The 18,255-nt window shown below is 45.4% G+C and overlaps 1 protein-coding gene across 1 annotated transcript in view; it reads right to left on the bottom strand.

Moving 5' to 3' along the window:
* grid2ipa (glutamate receptor, ionotropic, delta 2 (Grid2) interacting protein, a) overlaps positions 1-15,501 on the bottom strand; it is a 50,174-nt gene extending 34,673 nt beyond the window's left edge. The window contains 6 exon segments of the mRNA XM_063218581.1: positions 10,884-11,038; positions 11,725-11,781; positions 11,884-12,162; positions 13,742-13,991; positions 14,281-14,284; positions 15,405-15,501. Of these exon segments, the coding sequence (XP_063074651.1) occupies positions 10,884-11,038; positions 11,725-11,781; positions 11,884-12,162; positions 13,742-13,991; positions 14,281-14,284; positions 15,405-15,501 (842 nt within the window).
* Positions 15,502-18,255: the final 2,754 nt, after the last annotated feature.

Consider the following 18,255-nt stretch of genomic DNA (forward strand, 5'->3'; position numbering starts at 1 on the left):
ACAGACAGACAGAGAGACAGTGTGTGTGTGTGTGTGTGTGTGTGTGTGTGTGTGTGTGTGTGTGTGTGTGTGTGTGTGTGTGTGTGTGTGTGTGTGTGTGTGTGTGTGTGTGTGCGCGCGTGTGCACATGCACATATGTAAAGGTGTGTGAGAAGGATGACAAAGAGTTAGTCGGACTGAGAGTGACAGCTTGCTGTGGACTCACACAACGCAGGCAGGGGATGCATCATGCTATATCGGGACCAATGCCTCCCCGTGAACAAAAGCTGTGGTGACATGACGACGATCATAGTCTCATCATTAGCAGTCGTCCCACACAAAAACAACACAATGACCTGTCTGTCTTTCTCAAAACAACCCATAATCAGCTCTTCCTACAGTTTAGAGACAACAAAAAATACATACAGTAGATGGATTAAGGTAGACACGCCGAAATTCAACCAGAATGCTAATGTAAATGGGAAATAAAAAATAAGCATCCCACACACATTAACACAAATAAGAAAAAGAATAATTAATAGAGGACGTACGTACTGGGGACAGTGACTTATTTTAAATCATTATATTTGTTAATGTTTAAGACAACACAGACAACCATACAATGTGTAAATGCATAAAACTGTGAAGATAAAATCTGTTCTGGACAGCAATTAAATGTACGGAATTAGTCATTCATTGTTACAGCATTGCATGATTACATGTACAGTATTAACACAAGTATGCAGATCACTAAAGCAATCAAAATATTAGGCCAACAATTACAAAAAATACCGATTCCTCTGAGAACTGACAGCTCTAACACACCCGGCACCCCTAATATAGTTCTAATAGACCTGACATAAGGGGCACGCAGCAACCCAATTAATCACCCCCTCTTCCCCTAATTCCCACACCTGCCCACCCACTTCCCCTCCCATCCCCGTCCTCCCCCCAGTCGGAGCAGTACCCTGATGCAAGCAGTAATCGACAAAGACAAACGACATAAGCCTCATAAGTGGTCCACCTTACCGAAAGTGCTTGGAGAACCTCCTGTCCCTCCCCATGGCTCTCCCCCGTGTGTCTGTCTGCTGCACGCCGGCTGGCCCTGGAACTATGTGGTGGCAGAGAGTCTATCTCCACCGTCGCTTTCAAAACCCCTTTGAGTCCCCATCAACGCCTGAATTATTGATTATTCAGGAGCGCGCGCAAACAGAAGAGAGGATGTGAGGAGAAAAAACTCCCATATCCAAAACATCCACAAACGAGAAAGTCTGGATCAAGCTCTGCCTGAAAAGCTACCAGCACTTTAGGAGCCTCAGATCATCCCTCCATGAAAGAGCAGAAGAAGAAAAAATAATAAAAATAAAACCCTGACACTTCAGTCAGTGCACAGTCACTCAGCTTGCTAGCCGCCAGGAGGGAGCACACTTCAGTGGGAAGCGGGGCTGCTGGAGCCCAGGAGGGCTAAGTTCAGATCTGCTCTCGGCTCTCCTGACAGACGAGCGAGCGAGAGAGCGGTGCTGAGTACTCCTAGCAGGAGGGAGGGAGCTGCTGCCTCTACTGCCACCTCAGAATGAACAGGCAGAGGGAGAGGAAAAGAAAGAAAGAAAGAAAAAAAAAAGGAAGAAAGAAAGAAAGAAAGAAAGAAAGAAAGAAAGAAAAAGGTGTTTGAAAGAAGGAGTAAAAAAGCAAAATCAACTGATGAATTTGTGGCAGAAGAGGAAAGAAAAAAAAGTCAAAGAAGGGGAAAATGATGGAAGGATGGAATGAAAAAAGAAGAGTGGGAAGAAAATGAAATAAATAAGGACAAAAAAGAGCAGTTGGAAGAAAACAAAAAAGACGAGTGTAAGAAAGATCAAAAGGTAATGGAGGAGGGGGTCCCTCTCTGGATCTCAGAGAGCATGGTGGCCATGCGGAGCCGTCACCAGCAGCAGCATCATCAACACACAGAGGGGCTCGCTCGCTTGCTCCCTGGCTCGGTCAGAGGCTCCTCCAGCGCCGCACTCCACACGTGCGGGAGGGAGGGAGGATGACTGACAGGTGATAGAGGGGCAGCCTGAGGGGGGCCAGCAGTGGAGACGACAGCACCGAGTAGGTACTACCCCTGCAGCATCCTCTCACGTTCCGCACTGCAGCCGAGGCGGCCGCCGCCACATCCCGCATGCTGCACATCGGCATCTCTCCCTGGACACTGAGGGACGCTGGAATCACTTGGTCAGCTCCGAGTCACCAGGACACTGCACACTGTGCTCCTCCTCGCACAGTTTTAAATCATGACAAAACTCCCCTTTCGTATCCAATCCACAGCCTGTCTCCACAAAACACAAGGCCAGAATCTTTGGAGTCGTTGACTGAAATCCAGGTTCTTGAATAACCTAATCAGTTATTTTTGTTGTTTGTAGCACAAAAAAGTATAGAGGAATACAGAGAATCTCTGTGAATCTGAAACCTGCCACCACAACCCGCCACAACAACAACCACCCCCTACTTCAAACCACCACCACCACTTTTCATTTCCACCCCGACTTTCACACCACGCGCTTGATTTTTTTCGCACAACTTTTTCAGATGCGCGTCACAAAAGCGGGAGAGGCGCAGCGGTTAAAGGAAGTAGGCTGTGTAAAAATAGAGAGCATCCACTGGGGGTAATTCAGCAGATTTTTTTTCACTTTCTCTTGCGAGGACAGTGAGCGCAGCAGCGTCAGTAGCGGTGGCTGTGGCAGCAGTGGCAGGCTGGTCAGGTTTCAGGTGGCCTGGAGAGGACACTCTTCGCTAATTTGCCAGCTGCACTGATGAGTGGCAGTGGGACGGACAGCCCTCGAATAGCTAAGACCAAGATGGCGGTGGTACATAGCTGTGGCGCAGCACGCGTAACATGCCGGCGTACCATATGCAGGTTCACTGCCCATGAACTCAGGTTCGAGTCCAGCTTGGGTCATTTCCTGGTCTTGCCCCATCTCTCTCTCCCTTCATTGGATGTCTGCTCTTCACTGTCCTATCAAATAGGGGTATGGTATACCTGCAGTACCTAATCCACAAAATGTAACTACTTTAAGGCATTTTCTTAGCGGCTGAAATGGGTTGAACATCATAGTCTTTATATTTTCCATATTCTTTTGTCTAATAACTTGTTCCTTGTCTCATCAGAGACAAACCAAATGTTCATGTCAACATCATTTGCATATCATGAACAGTATGGTTTTTATACTCTCCTCTCCATTAATGCAACTAAATTATATCCTTAACTAATGTCCTGAAGGTGAAAAGACTTGAGTTGATAAACTGCCAGTTTGCTGCTTTCTATTATTAACTGTTCACTTTATTAAGTTTTTAATTGTCTACTACACTTTTTAATTGGCAATTTGTACATGTACTTTTGAACACACCTTGTGAAATGCTGTAATCCCTGGGAATTGCAAATCAAGTTTGTTTTTCTCTTTTCACAGTCAAGACAGGAAATGAGCCGTTGATAATTTTACAACACGTAGGCTACTGCATAAATGCCTTTCATCATAATTATCCCAGCTTCTGGTAAAAGCTACCGGCTTTCACAAACATAATAATAATAATAATAACAAGCAACTGTTCTATCATCCACACATAATTGCGGTCATTAACTTCACTTCATTAGTGCTGTGCTACTTTGGGAGTGGCGCTGGTTGGCAAATCCAACCAGGCTGAATCCCCTGAGACCCTGTGGCTAATCATCTGGCACGTATGACGGAACGCACCGGGGCTTCCATTTCTAGCACCATCGCAGACACTTCTCTTCATCTTACTATCTATCGCTATCTCTATTATCAGCTCTTCACGATAAAATTAACAGTGTTGCTTCGACACTGCTCGGAGAAGACATGGTCCCGATTGATTCGGTGTTAATTCAATGGTGAGTGTTCAATTAACACTTAGAGAGTTAACGTTAACACTGGTTTAGAGTTGATGTGCTTTCACAGTGTTAATTCAACACCCAAAGACTTTAATTTAACACTAAGATCAAATGGGACCATGAATTATCTGAATAGTGTTAAATTAACTCTGCTTTTTTTTTACTTTCCCCCCACACTAGGCTAAGACAAAGGCCCATAGGAGGGCTGTTAAATAGCCTGACTGCAGATGATCCTACAGACACAGAAGACTTCCCCTGGCACCTAAACTGGCAGAGAAGAAATGGTTCCAGAATAAGGTCTAACAAATCCAATCTTTGACTATGATGAGGGATGAACCACAGTTAGGGGTCACATGCTGTGACTTTTAAAAGTACTGTTAAATGGACCGTTGTCCTGTTGTTTTATTGGCTGCAGTAAAATTGAAACAACTCATTAAGTTGCTATGTTTACTACAATGTGCAAGAACGTCTATTAGGTCTTTGTGTATTTGTATTAGACTTTGTGTACATTTTGTATTTGTGTATCTATGTAAGCTGTCAGACACCTTAATTTCCCTTTGGATTAATAAAAGTATTCTACTCTTCTCTACTCTACTCTACTCTACTCTACTAAGTGTTTTTTTCTGTGATTGTTCACACAGATAAGCAAATTCCACAGCTCTCTCTACAATAAAACTCAAAAAGACTTTACCTTGACTATAAACTTTGCAGAGTGTATCTCTACATACTCCCTTCAAGATGTTACAGAGCATGATGCAAATGCACCTCACCCGTGTGCCAAGGTAAGATGACCACATCTGGGCATTGACAGATGGGGAGCCATGACAGCAGCAGACAGCCATGCAGGCATGAGGGAGTATACACAAATGGGTCATTGTGCACTGGGCACCGGACTTGGCTGCAGCACCATCATAGCTCCACTGCAAGCCTCCACCTCTCCACACACACACACACGCACACGCACACACGCACACGCACACGCACACGCACACGCACACGCACACGCACACGCACACATACATTCACACACACGCACGCACGCACGCACCACGTACACACGCACGCACACACCCTCCCAAAAAAAAGCCCTTTCCCCTGGTGTCCGAGTGGAGTTCAGAGCTGGAACATCACGTTGAGAGCTTAAGTGTGCCACCAGCACCCGCACGTGAGGCGACAAGAGGAGGGGAACCATTTTGCTGGCATAAAAAAACAGCAGTACCAGGACATGAGCTGAGAGGCATCAAAATGGCAGCCAGAAAACAGATGTTACACAGGAGCACTAAGGAAGTGAAACTAAAAGTGCAGAGAACTTGAGGAGAGTGATTAAAGAAACACAAATGATAGATACTTCATAGTGTTTGAATAAAACATGAACACCACAGATGAACACTTTGCATGGCAAAATCCCAATAAGTAGCGCTCTAGGGACTAAGAGCTTCATCCAATCCATTAACTCATCCACATCTCCACTATCAGCATGGCTCCACCAACGTAGCTTACGTGCTATCAGACACCCAACATATCCAGTAAATGGCATACAAGTGCTTCTACTTAACTGCGTACATCATTTGGGTGATGCCAATAATGGGAGACAGACCAGCACTAACAAGAGTAGCAGTAAATAGTGGACTATGCAATTGCAAAGACTATGTATTAGAGATGCACCGGATCCTGATTTTTAGGATCCTGCCGGATACCGGATCCACTGCTTAAGATCCTGCCGGATCCGGAACCGGATACCGGACCCTACGAAAGGGTTGAAACACATAGCCAACTCACACATGTGGGCCCTTTTTATTACGCTGCGCAAACTATTTTTAAGACTCATTGGCCGCTTCGCTGCATGGACTGACTGAAAATTCTAGGCTACGTAAAAAGTAGAGATGTCCCAGATCCTGATTTTTAGGTAACTGCCGGATACCGGATCCACTGCTTAAGATCCTGCCGGATCCGGATAGTCTTGAAAACCCTATTATCCTGCAGGATCCGGAACCGGATCTTGGATCCTGTACATCTCTACTATGTATGTACTATAAAGTAGCTTAGAGCAGTGGTACCCAACATGGTGGTCGGGCCCCCCGTACATGGCCATTGACATGATCCCCATGGGTCACCAAAGAGGGCTGTGGGGTCACGAAGCCTTCTTGATTTTAAGTGAATTAATATGTAATATTTATTATTTAATAATTGATTTGTTGGATAAGTGAGAAAGCTTTTAGTTCATACGTGTGACAAAACATTACACATCTACTTAAATAGATCAATAATTATAGTTTTAATTTATTCAGTTTTTACTACATTGATGACAGTTCAAGACGACCAGACCATTTGTGACGTGCGGAATTTCATGCAGCACACATGCAGCATATTTTAAGTGTCAAATGACACTTGCGCATTATCGCGCGATAACACCAAACTCCCAACAACGAACAACAAATTAGGCACCATATAAAAGTAATAAGCCAACACATTTGTGCAAAAACTCCACTACATGCAAACTGCTCTATCATCTGAAACAAAAAGTCCACTGACGCCATTGCTAAAGCAGCAAAAACCTGAGCCAAGCACTCATATGTGCAGTAAATACACATTGCACCCATCAAATACATCAATCAAACCTACACATGAGAGAGCTGAAAACATGATGCAAACCAACTTTCAATACACAACATACAGTCATAAGTCCAATAGCCGGTATTTCAAGGGTAGCCAACAAAATGAAAAGCTGAGAAAAGAAACACTCAGGAACACAGAGCAACTCACCTCAGACAACTCATCACTGATGTCCCTCATAGTCCTATAGGTTGAATAAGGTCACCACACATTTACAGCGTGCATTACATGTGGTGTAAGGCAAAGATGCCAAAAGAACCAAAGAAGGAGGGGCTGGAGGGGTATACAGAGACAGAGAGGGGGGATTGTAAGGCTAGAGAGAAAAGAGGTAGAGCACTTACACTCCACAAAAACATATCACATGTGTAACAGGCTTGGACACCACAGCAGCAGACTGGGCATCCAGGCACAGCAACAGAGAAGACGAAGGAGGAGGAAGAGGAGGAGGGGGCTTATGATTAAACAACTCAATGATGCACATATGCCTCAGAGAAAGAGGGAGAGAGGCGGGAGGGGAAACATAGTTGGGGGGGAAAACGAGGGAAAGGGAAAAATATTGGACAAATGACAGAGGCACAGCAGATAAGGAGGGGAGGAGGGAAGGTAGTATGGGGCTGGTGGTGTTGGTGGTGTAATGGCTGGTGCTGGATATGTGAGCACAAGTGTTTGTTTTGCTACTTTTCCAATCAGTGCGGAGAAGAAAGCATCTGGCTATTCTCAGGGGACACAGCTCTCGCGCGCGCGCACGCACACACACACACACACACACACACACACACACACACACACACACACACACACACACACACACACACACACACACACACACACACACACACACACACACACACACAAACCCTCATTTGGGCTCTGTTGTGTGTGCGCAAGCATGATATCTAAGGAGGGTGACTTCAAAACACAGCCCTCCTCCTTCGACGTGGAAGTTCTCGTGTGTGACAGGCTACTGATCAAAGACCACCTAGTGTATGCCTTTAGGCATCCTCTATATATACATTTTACACAACGAAAAAGCGAGGACATTTTTCATCCCTGCTCTCAGGATTTTTTTTCTTCTCTCCCAATTAGGATGCAGTGTGTGTCTCTTTTTGCACTTCCCCATTGTTACTTTCCCCATTGTAGGTGTAAAACACAATTGAGGGAGCTCACTACGTACGAACAGCAGAGGGGGGTTCAGTTCTGACTGAGAACCATTGCGTGCAGGTGGCTCATTAAGAACAATAGTTATTGTTGTCCCAGGACTCAAAATCAATTCAGCCAGCTCCTTGTATGTACACTCTGCCAAGTCAGCAGAAATGAAGAGGCAATTGGCTACTACAGAAAGAAAAAAAATAGAAAGTCAAACTCCATTCAATACTTTGCAATTAACACATCTCGATGAGCATTGACTTCAACACCGCCGCTGCCATTGAGAACACAGGGAGAGAGCTAGATATAAAATATTGCTACACCCAGAGACAAACCACACAGACCATGCACAACAAAAGGGGTGGACTCGGATTTGAAACATCTCTTGTCCTATCATCATCCGTCAGTGTTTTAAAAAAAATTCACAGCTCACACACATCAAAGCACTAGCACACCTTAAAGGCCAACTTCCGATAAAACTCAGTTTTACTCACTCCTTTCGAAGATCGGACGGTCACCCCAAGTTAACCCTCTACTGCATGAATTATTATATTTACAATGTAAAAAATGTTTCAGTGCTTTTTTAGTGTTAAAATGAGTTAAATAATAGATTTCCAAAATTTTTTTAATAAAATTATTTTTAATTAAGATTTTAGCTTATGGTTGCCATATGGCAACTTCATGCAGTCGTGGAATCTTGTGTAAAATCAGGTTTTTCCTCAAAAAGAGACTTTTTCCTTGATAAAACTCCAATATACTACTTTCCAAATGTTAAAACTCATTAAATTACATAAATTAAAATATATATTTTTAGTATTTAGTGAAATTATTTTTGGTAAGATAGCAAAATATGGTCAACAATTCGGCCCATAGACATGTACACACATTTACAAAAAAGCTTCCGAAAAGGTTGTTTACACCTATTTGCAAACATGTACAATGCATTTTTACATTGAACATGTCTAAAATTACAAATATAAGTACAAATTATTCATTTGGTACAAGAATTATAAGAAATATCTGTAAAAATAGCCTCATTCTACTCTAATTCTAAGTCATTCCAATGGGGTTGATTGGGGTGAATGGCCAAAATGTTGTTCCATAACTGCATGAAGTTGCCATATGGCAACCATAACATTTTACCATTTTACAAAAAAACCTTTGCAACTTAAGTTGTTTTAATGATGAAAAATAACAGTTTACATATTACAGATAGTGTTTTTATTTTTTTATAACAATATTTTGGGCTGAAATGTTGGTAATACCTTGGTTTATGGAGGCCTTGAGCGATGACCTCCACACACCAAAGTAGGTGATGAAAAAGGGCTTCCTGTGCTTATTTCTTAATCATGTGACCTGAAAAGTTGTTTTGGTTTCAAAGTAAAAGGCTGTCTTATCACAAATAAGTCTAAATATATAGGTTATAGTGTACCATCTACTAGAAAAACTGGAAAAAGTTAACGGTTGCCATATGGCAACCCTATGCAGTAGAGGGTTAAACTCACTTGCAAGGCTCTCATAGCGGTGCGTCAACTCTCCTGGCTGTGTTTCCCGGTGTTTCCCAATTTACATCAATAATGCAGAGAAACGAGCGAATCACGAAAGCCTTTCTGTGTTTCGTCACGTCGAAAGAAGGCGTTGCCCACAAAGGTTTATATCGACCCATTTATCTAAAAACATGTCGAGTAATTTTTTTCTGCTTGTTTTCAAAACAAGCAACGTCTGGTGGTCCGAAACATAGCTTAGCTTAGCTATCAGCTGGTTGCTACTCTCAGGTCACACACAGCACAATAGCCTCATACATAAAGCCTGCTCACTCGGTTGCTCCGTGCCTACAGGCTCGCCTAGGGGTCGCTGTCGAAAGAGCACAGCCCTGAATGGAGCCTGCACGCCTCCGTTGGCGCCCCTATAGTGCAGTACCATCCGGGGAAGTGGCGACTCTGTTTCCCATTACATTCTCTCCCAAGGCTGGAGGACTGAGCCAATCAGAGACGCGTTTCTTTGAGAGCAGGAGGAGTGAGCCAATCAGAGACGCATTTCCACGAGAAACACGGAACACTCTCTCGTTTCTCCACAAGCCACCTTGCCAGCTTGCAAAAACGTCTTGAAACAAAGCAACCAGAACGTTTTTTAAAACAGGACCAACGCGTAACACATTCAATAACAATTGGGAACACGGCAATGTTAATTAAATTACGTTGAGAGGCGATCTTTAAAGACCTACCAATCAAAACTCCTGTGTTTTTCATCCATCCAACACACGGCAAACCATGCCAACAGCTGGTGCCAACCCAGTAAAATATTCACAAGATATCCCAATTATGACAAAACTGTCAGCCACTATTGTCACTGAAAGACTATCTCTGTGAAGGTTACACTCTAGATAGCCCCCCATAGAAAGGCCCATGACTAAATCATGTCTGCCTGCTTCTCGGCATCTGATCCATTGCATTTATCACCTGCTGTTCACCTGAAATGATCTCAAAACAACCCAAAATCTCATGGGCAACTAAATGAATAAAGTGAAATCAATACCACACTAAAAATCACTACTATCTTCTTTCCAAATCATTCTAATACTACAAACCAAATCAAAACTCCTCTCACAGGCCACTGACAATTCAACCCAAAAGAACGACTCATCACAAGGAGCTCACTTACATGTGTGTGTACCTTCGAATGTTCTCTGACCTCTGATCAACCCATAAAAGAAATACGTTTGATCTGTTAAAATGGGCCTCTGCACCAAAATAAGCTACCATTAGCCCGGCAACGTGCCCAGTAGTGCTTTGAAGCACTGCACCACGGGCAGGCCATAACACCAGGATACCATGGATTGCCATTACAGTTGATAACTAGTGAAAGCCCCATTTGGAAACTCCAACTCCCATTGTCACTGTGACATCGCACTCCCCAGCACACAAGTGAACACTGCACACAACAAAATTGCATTTATGTCTCACCTGTGCAAGGGAGCAGCCCTCAATGGCGCCCCAAGGGAGCAATGCGGCAGGACAGTACCATGCTCAGGGTACCTCATTCATGGAGGAGTATGGGGGAGAGCACTGGTTAATTACTCCCCCCTTCAACCTAGCGGGTCGGGAGTCGAACCGGCAACCTTTGGGCTACAAGTCTGACGCCCTAGCCGCTTACCCATGACTGCCCTGTACACTATACTATATACTATATACTATACACCTACCTGATATTGTCATCCATAGCAACTTGTAGTAGTGTAGGACCCAAACACATAGCCTACCTGACACTGTCAATCAGCTGCTGATGCTCCTCGGTGATGAGGATCTCCGGAAGGAGGTAGGCCAGGTTCTCCACGTCCCTCTCGGTGGCATACTGCTTCAGCACATCAAACAGACGCTCCTTCACCTCCGGCTCGTCCCCCAGGATCTCCTCCACCTGTGGGGTAGGTTGGGCGAGACAGTGTGATGTCTCACAGACGCCCAAATATGGCTTTGGTTCTTAGTGGCATTTAAGTGACATTGGCACATCAACTATTTTCAACCAGACGCACCCCAGATATCTCATTGGGTACATTCCAATATGCAGGCTTCCGTCCTTCCTTGCTCACTTGCTTGCTTGTGACCTTATGATGACGTCCCCGACGACAAAAAAAATAATTAAATATCTTGCAATTTGCACAATTCTAATGTAATTTCCCCACTTGCATTTGGGATGGTGAATGAAGAACAGTCCCCTGTTTTGGCTGACAGCGGGGAAACTTCATTGTTTTCTCCATGGAGGCGGGGCGTCAGCAACATGCCACAAGCACAAGAGGAGGATGGAAGTCTGCATATTGGAAGGCACTCATTGTGTCTATTGCTCTGTTCTTCCTGAAGAGCATTTGCTTTATTAGCATGATCTGCAATTGCATTGCAATTTAATGGCTAACTACTATGTCAACACAAAAATGTGCAGCTTGCAAGATGTTCAGATTTCATTCTTCAACTATAGTAGGACCAAATGTGTCTGTCGTCAAAGAGTGCGGTTGGGGCATGTCAAATATCCCATGAACTATGCTCTGTATTATGTGATGTAATTAATGTAGGCTATGTAAGAAAATAACTCAATAATGGAGAACTAACCTTCTTATTAAATTCCTGTGCTTTGTGTTTGCGGTCCTGGCGCACACTCTCCCCACTCTGGTGCGGACTGATGGGCGAGGTGCCAGAGGCACTACCAGGGGTCCCCATCAAGTTACCACCACCACCTCCGCTGTTCTTGGTCGCTGCTGCTGCTGCCGCAGCCGCTGCCTCCTTCATGCTAGCGCTAACCGAGCGGCGCTGCCAGCGGTTGATGCTGAGGACGCCCAGGCGCAGCGTGCGGCCCTGCGAAGCTTTGATCATGGCCGCAGCCATCTCATGCTGCTTCACCGGTAGCCCATTCACCTCCATCACGTAGTCGCCCGCGCGGAGTCCGCAGCGGCCCGCCGGGGAACTGGGCAAGCAGTCCTCCACCAGCAGCGGACTGTCCCCTACTATGGTGAAGCCAAAACGGCCATCAGGGCCTGGGATGATGTCAATCTTTGGGAAAAGCAGGGAGAAGACACATATAAGGTGGTATTTGTATGTTCATGTGTTCATTCAATGGGTTTACTGCACCATAGGCCTATCTATTCACAATACTTTTGTAGGGGCACTATTAATAATACTTTTTATTTAGGCCTTATGAAATTGATTCTTCCCCACATTCTGTATTGCATTTATTATTACCCTCTTTCAGGGCCACTGGCAGCTTTTGACAGGCCCGGGGCAAAGTCATTTGAAAGGGCCCCCGATCCAATACATACAATGTAATGAGGACCTAATTTGGGGGCCCTGTCCCCCCCCCCCCATCAGCTTCCCTGCCCTTTTCATTAGTTGTGTGTGTTCAGTTCTCTGTAGTGCAAGTTCCTGTTCTTGACTGATTGTGTTGTTGTCTTTGTCTCATCATGCTAATACACTGCAACTAACCTACTCTGTCAGTGCCAGGAAAAGAGGAAGATTAAAGACAGGTGTCATTATGCTTTCAGAAGAAGAGATAGGGGCATGCCTGAGGCAAAACTGCCAAAATGGATTGGTTGCACCTCCAGATATCAGTCACAACAGCTCTAATCAGTGCAGAGAACCCGGGGAAATATTTACAGTAACAAGTCAGTTTGATGGCACCATCTGCTGTAATTACTTCGATAACAAAAGGCCCCTTCACAACACTGTTTCATTTCTCATTGTGAAATAAGCTGTCAATGGATTTGGAATCTACCAGTAAGTTATTTTCAACTCATTAAAGAAGATATTTGATGAGATCACTACAGTGGGGAATCATTTATCTGTCAACAGTCTGATAGCAAGTGAGAATGACATTCTCCTCAGCATTGCTCATAAGGAATGCAATGCAGCAGTGATCTTACAGGCCTCAAATCTAGCTGGATGTCCTTAAAATCATTAGGCAACCATTCTATTTTTGGGGGGACCTTATTAATATGAATGAGCCGCCCAGCCCAGGATGTAAGCCCCCAGAGGTGAGCCAGTTCTCTCTCTAGAGTAACGGGCTTTTAATGAGCATTTTCACATCAACTTAAAGGAACTATTTAATTCTTAAATAGTCACCCGCCAAGCCATTCACTTGAGAGGGCGAAAAACGTTAGAAGAAGGAGTCTGCACTTGTGCAAAACAGATTTTTTTCAACTCAAACTTGAATTGTTATTTAGTAGAAGTACGAAAATAACATCAAAGCCTGATTGAGAAGCTTCATCTAGTATTACATTTGGTAACTCATCACAGTAACATTTTGTTCCGTGTTGTAGGCCTATTTCACATGAACAGATCTCAATGCTCTGATTGCAATTACATGGAATTGGAAAAGCCCAGGCACACGAACAGTCTTGCTGCTGCTCTTCAGAGAGAAGTTTTATCTTGTAACACAATGGGGGTAACTCCTCTCAAACAGAGTTCTATATCAATGCTAAATTCACCTCTCATATCAAATTGGAAAAGGTTAAAGCTAATGCACTGGGGACTTGGGTTTGAGTCCTGTCTCTCTCTCTCTCCCTGTCCTGTATGAATAGTAAAGGCGTAAAACCCCCCCAAAAATTGAAAAAAATACTCATCAATGGGTTGTCACCTGTTCGATTCGGGACACCACCCCTATGCTGGGCGGCACGGTCTTGATGGTCTTGGCCATGGCCACCAGGGCAGGGGGGCTGAGCGTGGACACGTTCTGGCCGTCCACCTCCAGCACCTGGTCCCCTGGCTGCAGACCGGCCATGTGGGCACTGCTGCCCTCCACCACCGACAGGATGTAGCTCGGCCCGTCCCCGCCCAGCCGGAAGCCAAAGTCCTCCGGCCACCCCTGGTTAGATGGCGGCATCATGCTCAAGGCTGTGTAGATGAGGGTACAGACAAACACATAACACACAGAGGCACAGACACACAGCAACACAGATACACACAAAACACAGACATGCAACACAAACCATGACATCAGCAGGCCCACAGACACACACACATACAAACCCGAAAAAGCACACAGGAAACAAAATATTAGCTTTTTTACAAATCCGACACCGAAAAAATATACAAATGAATTGAAGACAAACCAAAACATTAAGACGTCATCAACACATGAACCATGGCTGAGGACAACGACTGATGACGTAATACAGGTCTGATCAAGTACACTTACCATACAACTCATGCAAAAGATGGATTGGAACCATAACAACCATCCTGGGTTCTAATACCCAATCCTGCTGTATGAAGAGATTTATTTGGGGGAAAAAACAGTATTCTGCATTACTTGAAGGTTTCTGAGTAACCGTGCTGTTCAGGACTGCTGCTGGCCTTGTTCTTCTCTCACTGCAGGTGCCTCTCTCCTCATTCTGTCAAAGCACTAGCAGACACCCTGCGTCCCTAACGCCCCACACAAATATACTGGAGGGCTAAGGCAATTATGGACATATAACCCTGGCACAGAATACAATTGAGACGTACATGTACACATTCAAGAGAAACTGTGGACTCTTTAGTTTGGAGCATGTACACAAAATCTGTAGGCTATAGGCTACCATCATACCGCTATAGCATATTCCGTGACGAGTGTGCAGTGCATGAATTAGAAAACTATTTCTGCAACCCTACCAGGCTGTTCCAAAAACATACCAGCAAAAAACACTGACACTAAAACAAACGAAGTATTTCTGTACAAACTCAGTGCACTCTCTCAGTGCCCATCAAAGGCTTCTTCCCTGAGTACCACAACCAGGGTTTCAAAGTAGCAGCTTCCTCATTTGAATTTAAATCAGGTCATGCTATAACACTAAAATAGGCTCAAATATGCCACCACAGTTTAACACGTTGATTGCGGAATTGCAAGAGCTGAGATGGAAATGAAGATGCCCTCCATCACATCCCACTCGTCTCTGCATGCCTGAGAACCGACTCGTTGGTTCCATTGCACACCATGAAGTGAAGTGAATAACAGAACTTTTTTATTGCACAGTGGAGAACAATTATTAGTAAGTCACAACTGACTGCATGTTAGACACATAAAAGGCAGCAAGGCACAGCACAGCATAGAGAACAGCACTGACCACCTTTCCACATCAGGTAAACCCAACCCACACCATCAAGTCCACTTCCATTTACAATACACACACCTCTAGCAGCAAGTGCTTCAAGCTACATGCAAATTGCACCTAGACGACATAAAACCACATATATAAGAATAGAAATTGATCCGTTTGGTATACCGCTGAAGTAGGGTGATGGCGGGGGAGAGGACTCACAGAAGTCTTTGGAGGCGCTCCGGTAGCCCCGGGTGGAGCCCGAGCGGCTCTGGCGGAGCGAGAAGCGGCCCTTCTGGCTGCGCAGGAAGCGCCGCATGTTCAGGCTGAGTGATCGCCTCAGTGTGCCGGTGCGTTAGGGCCAGAGGAGAGAGGGGAGACAGCCTGGTGTTGGCTGCCCACCTCCGTTTCCTCTTCGAAAAAATAGGGTGAGGGAAAAAAAATCCCCACCAACCACCACTGCTTGCTCGCAGTGGCCTCCTTTCCCCTCCTTCCTTCCTTCCTTCCTTCCTTCCTTCCGGCACCCCCACACCCCCTCTCCCCACACCCCCCTCTTGGCGGCCCTTCTTCAGTCGGGGCTCAGGCACTGAGTGCTGCTGGGGCTGCTGCCTTGGTTCTCCATGTCTTCTTCGGCGAGGGTGGTGGTTGGTGGTGGAAGCAACAGCAGCTACAGCAGCAGGTGGATGGGTGGGTCTGGAGCCAGGGGTCAGGCAGCGGAGGGCAGTGGGTGAAAGGAAGACAGAGCTGGAGGTGGAAGGAGGTGACCAGGGGTGAAGAAGAGGCGGAAGAGAGAGGAGAGAGAGAGAAGGGATGGGGTGACTATGGACTAACTGTGGTGGAGCATCAGCTCCGGTTAGTCAGGCAGTCCAGCCCCAGCCCCGGCCCTCTCCTCCTCCTGTGCGCAGGACCAATGTGGGAGGAAGGAAAGGAACAAATCTGGGACACACTAGCTGGGTCCTCTAATGATTCTTTCTCGAGGAAAAGGTGCTGCGAAGCCCCATTTTTCTATAAATACCTCCCCTCCCCAACCCTTCACACACTCTCTATCTCTTTTTTTCTCACTTTCTCTCTCTCTCTCTCTCTCTTTTTCTCTCCGTCTTTCTCTTTCTCTCTTCTTCTGGATCAGGGTCTCTCTAAGGGCTGGGGACTGACCCAGAAAGAGTCTGGCTCGCCGGAGACAGAACAGAGAAAAAGAGAGAGAGAGCATGCGATAGGATGTATGTTGAAAGAACATAGGCTGGGTGGGTGACACTATACAACATGTGGAGGAGAGGAGAGGAGAAGGAGAAGGAGAAGGAGAAGGAGAAGGAGAAGGAGAAGGAGAAGGAGAAGGAGAAGGAGAGAGAAGTGGTAGGCCAAGGTTGGCCAGTTCTGGTAGCTATAGCACACGAGTGGGAGTGGGATTATATCCATGATGCACCCTGGTGGAGCTGAGGAGCCTGGCAGAGAGAGTTGGAGAGAGTCAATTCATGGCGTGCGTCATGTGGCTAATCGGTCTCTAAGACCCACTAAGGCTGCATCTGTCTTGGGCCCTGCTACCTCACACACAAACAAGAAAACACACACACACACACACGCACACGCATGCACACACTGTCACACACACGCACACGCATGCACACACACACGCATGCACACACACACACACACACACACACATGCCAAATATGTACACACACACGCACACATACACACACACACACACACACACACACACACACACACACACACACACACACACACACACACACACACACACACACACACACACACACACACACACACACACACACACACACACACACACACAGACCAAAATGTGCATGTGCACATTTTCTTCTGTGGCATCTCTCCAAAGGCTCTAGTGACTGGATAGGCAGCCATGCCATGCCATCATGCCAAACGCAAGCAGGGTTGTGCTGTGCTGAGGGCTGATTGGCACCCAAAAGTGCACCACACCAGAGGGACAGACAGGTGCAATGACAAGACTCTTGTTTATCCCTCAGGGCCAGCACTGGCAATTGGGGGATCATTAGCACATTGACACACCTAAAATCCTTACCGTGCACATTTATTTTTGAGGCCCGTCAACTGTTAGAAATCTCTGGAATGACAACATATTATTTAGTGACAGATATGAAATGCCATATTTGCTAGGCCTGCTGACACACTATGATAAAGCTTTACTATTGCCTTGTGTTTAACGATGTGTGACCCAGTGAATGCAGGACCAAGAACTTTCTCAAAACGCTAACGGATATTCAGAGCAGGCTTTATGTATGCTATAAATTCACAACACCACAGGATACAGGGTTGTCCATAAATACAAAAAGTGGGTCTTAAGTATGCTGAGAAGTCAAGGTGACAGGTATCAACGGGCGGCCTGAGCCATAAGTGGAGCGGATAGCCTTGATTTTTTTAATGCTTTGTGCTCCAGTTAAATAATTGAGCATATCACTCCTGAGATCTTCATAGACAAAGCCTTCTCCAGAGTGATTTTGTGCTCTTACTAGTGTGCCCGACAGCAATAATATATCCTTAGAGATGAGAATGATGGATTGGAAATCACGCCCTTGTTGTAAATGTATTTCCAACTTTGTTAATGTTGATGTTGAAAAGACTTTAAAAGGGTTAAGGAGGCTCCCTAGAAGTTCCACAGTCTTGATATTAGGTTTGAAAGGAATGGCTGGCCTTAAATGCACATCATACATTACCATACCTTCTACATTCACATGCCACACCACCTGAGAACACATAGTGTACTGTAGTGTTTGCATGTCTTTATATGAACATGCCATTGGGCTTGTTTGTGATGGCTCGTTCCTGATGCGGATGTGCGCAGTGCACATGCACACTGTGACATTGTACAGCATTCTGTTGTGTCCATGACGCTGTTGATGTGAGGGGTCTTCTGACCTGGAGCAGAAGACACTCCTATCAACAGTGTGGTGGAAACAAATGTCTAACCAGAATGGTTTACGATGTCCACTGCACAGCTTTCATCAAATTCAATTGATTTCGCACCTTCATGAACGAGGCCATTGCCTTCCATCTGTCATCAATAGGGCCCACT

This window comes from Engraulis encrasicolus, chromosome 2 (assembly GCF_034702125.1).
Source record: "Engraulis encrasicolus isolate BLACKSEA-1 chromosome 2, IST_EnEncr_1.0, whole genome shotgun sequence".
NCBI lineage: Eukaryota > Metazoa > Chordata > Actinopteri > Clupeiformes > Engraulidae > Engraulis > Engraulis encrasicolus.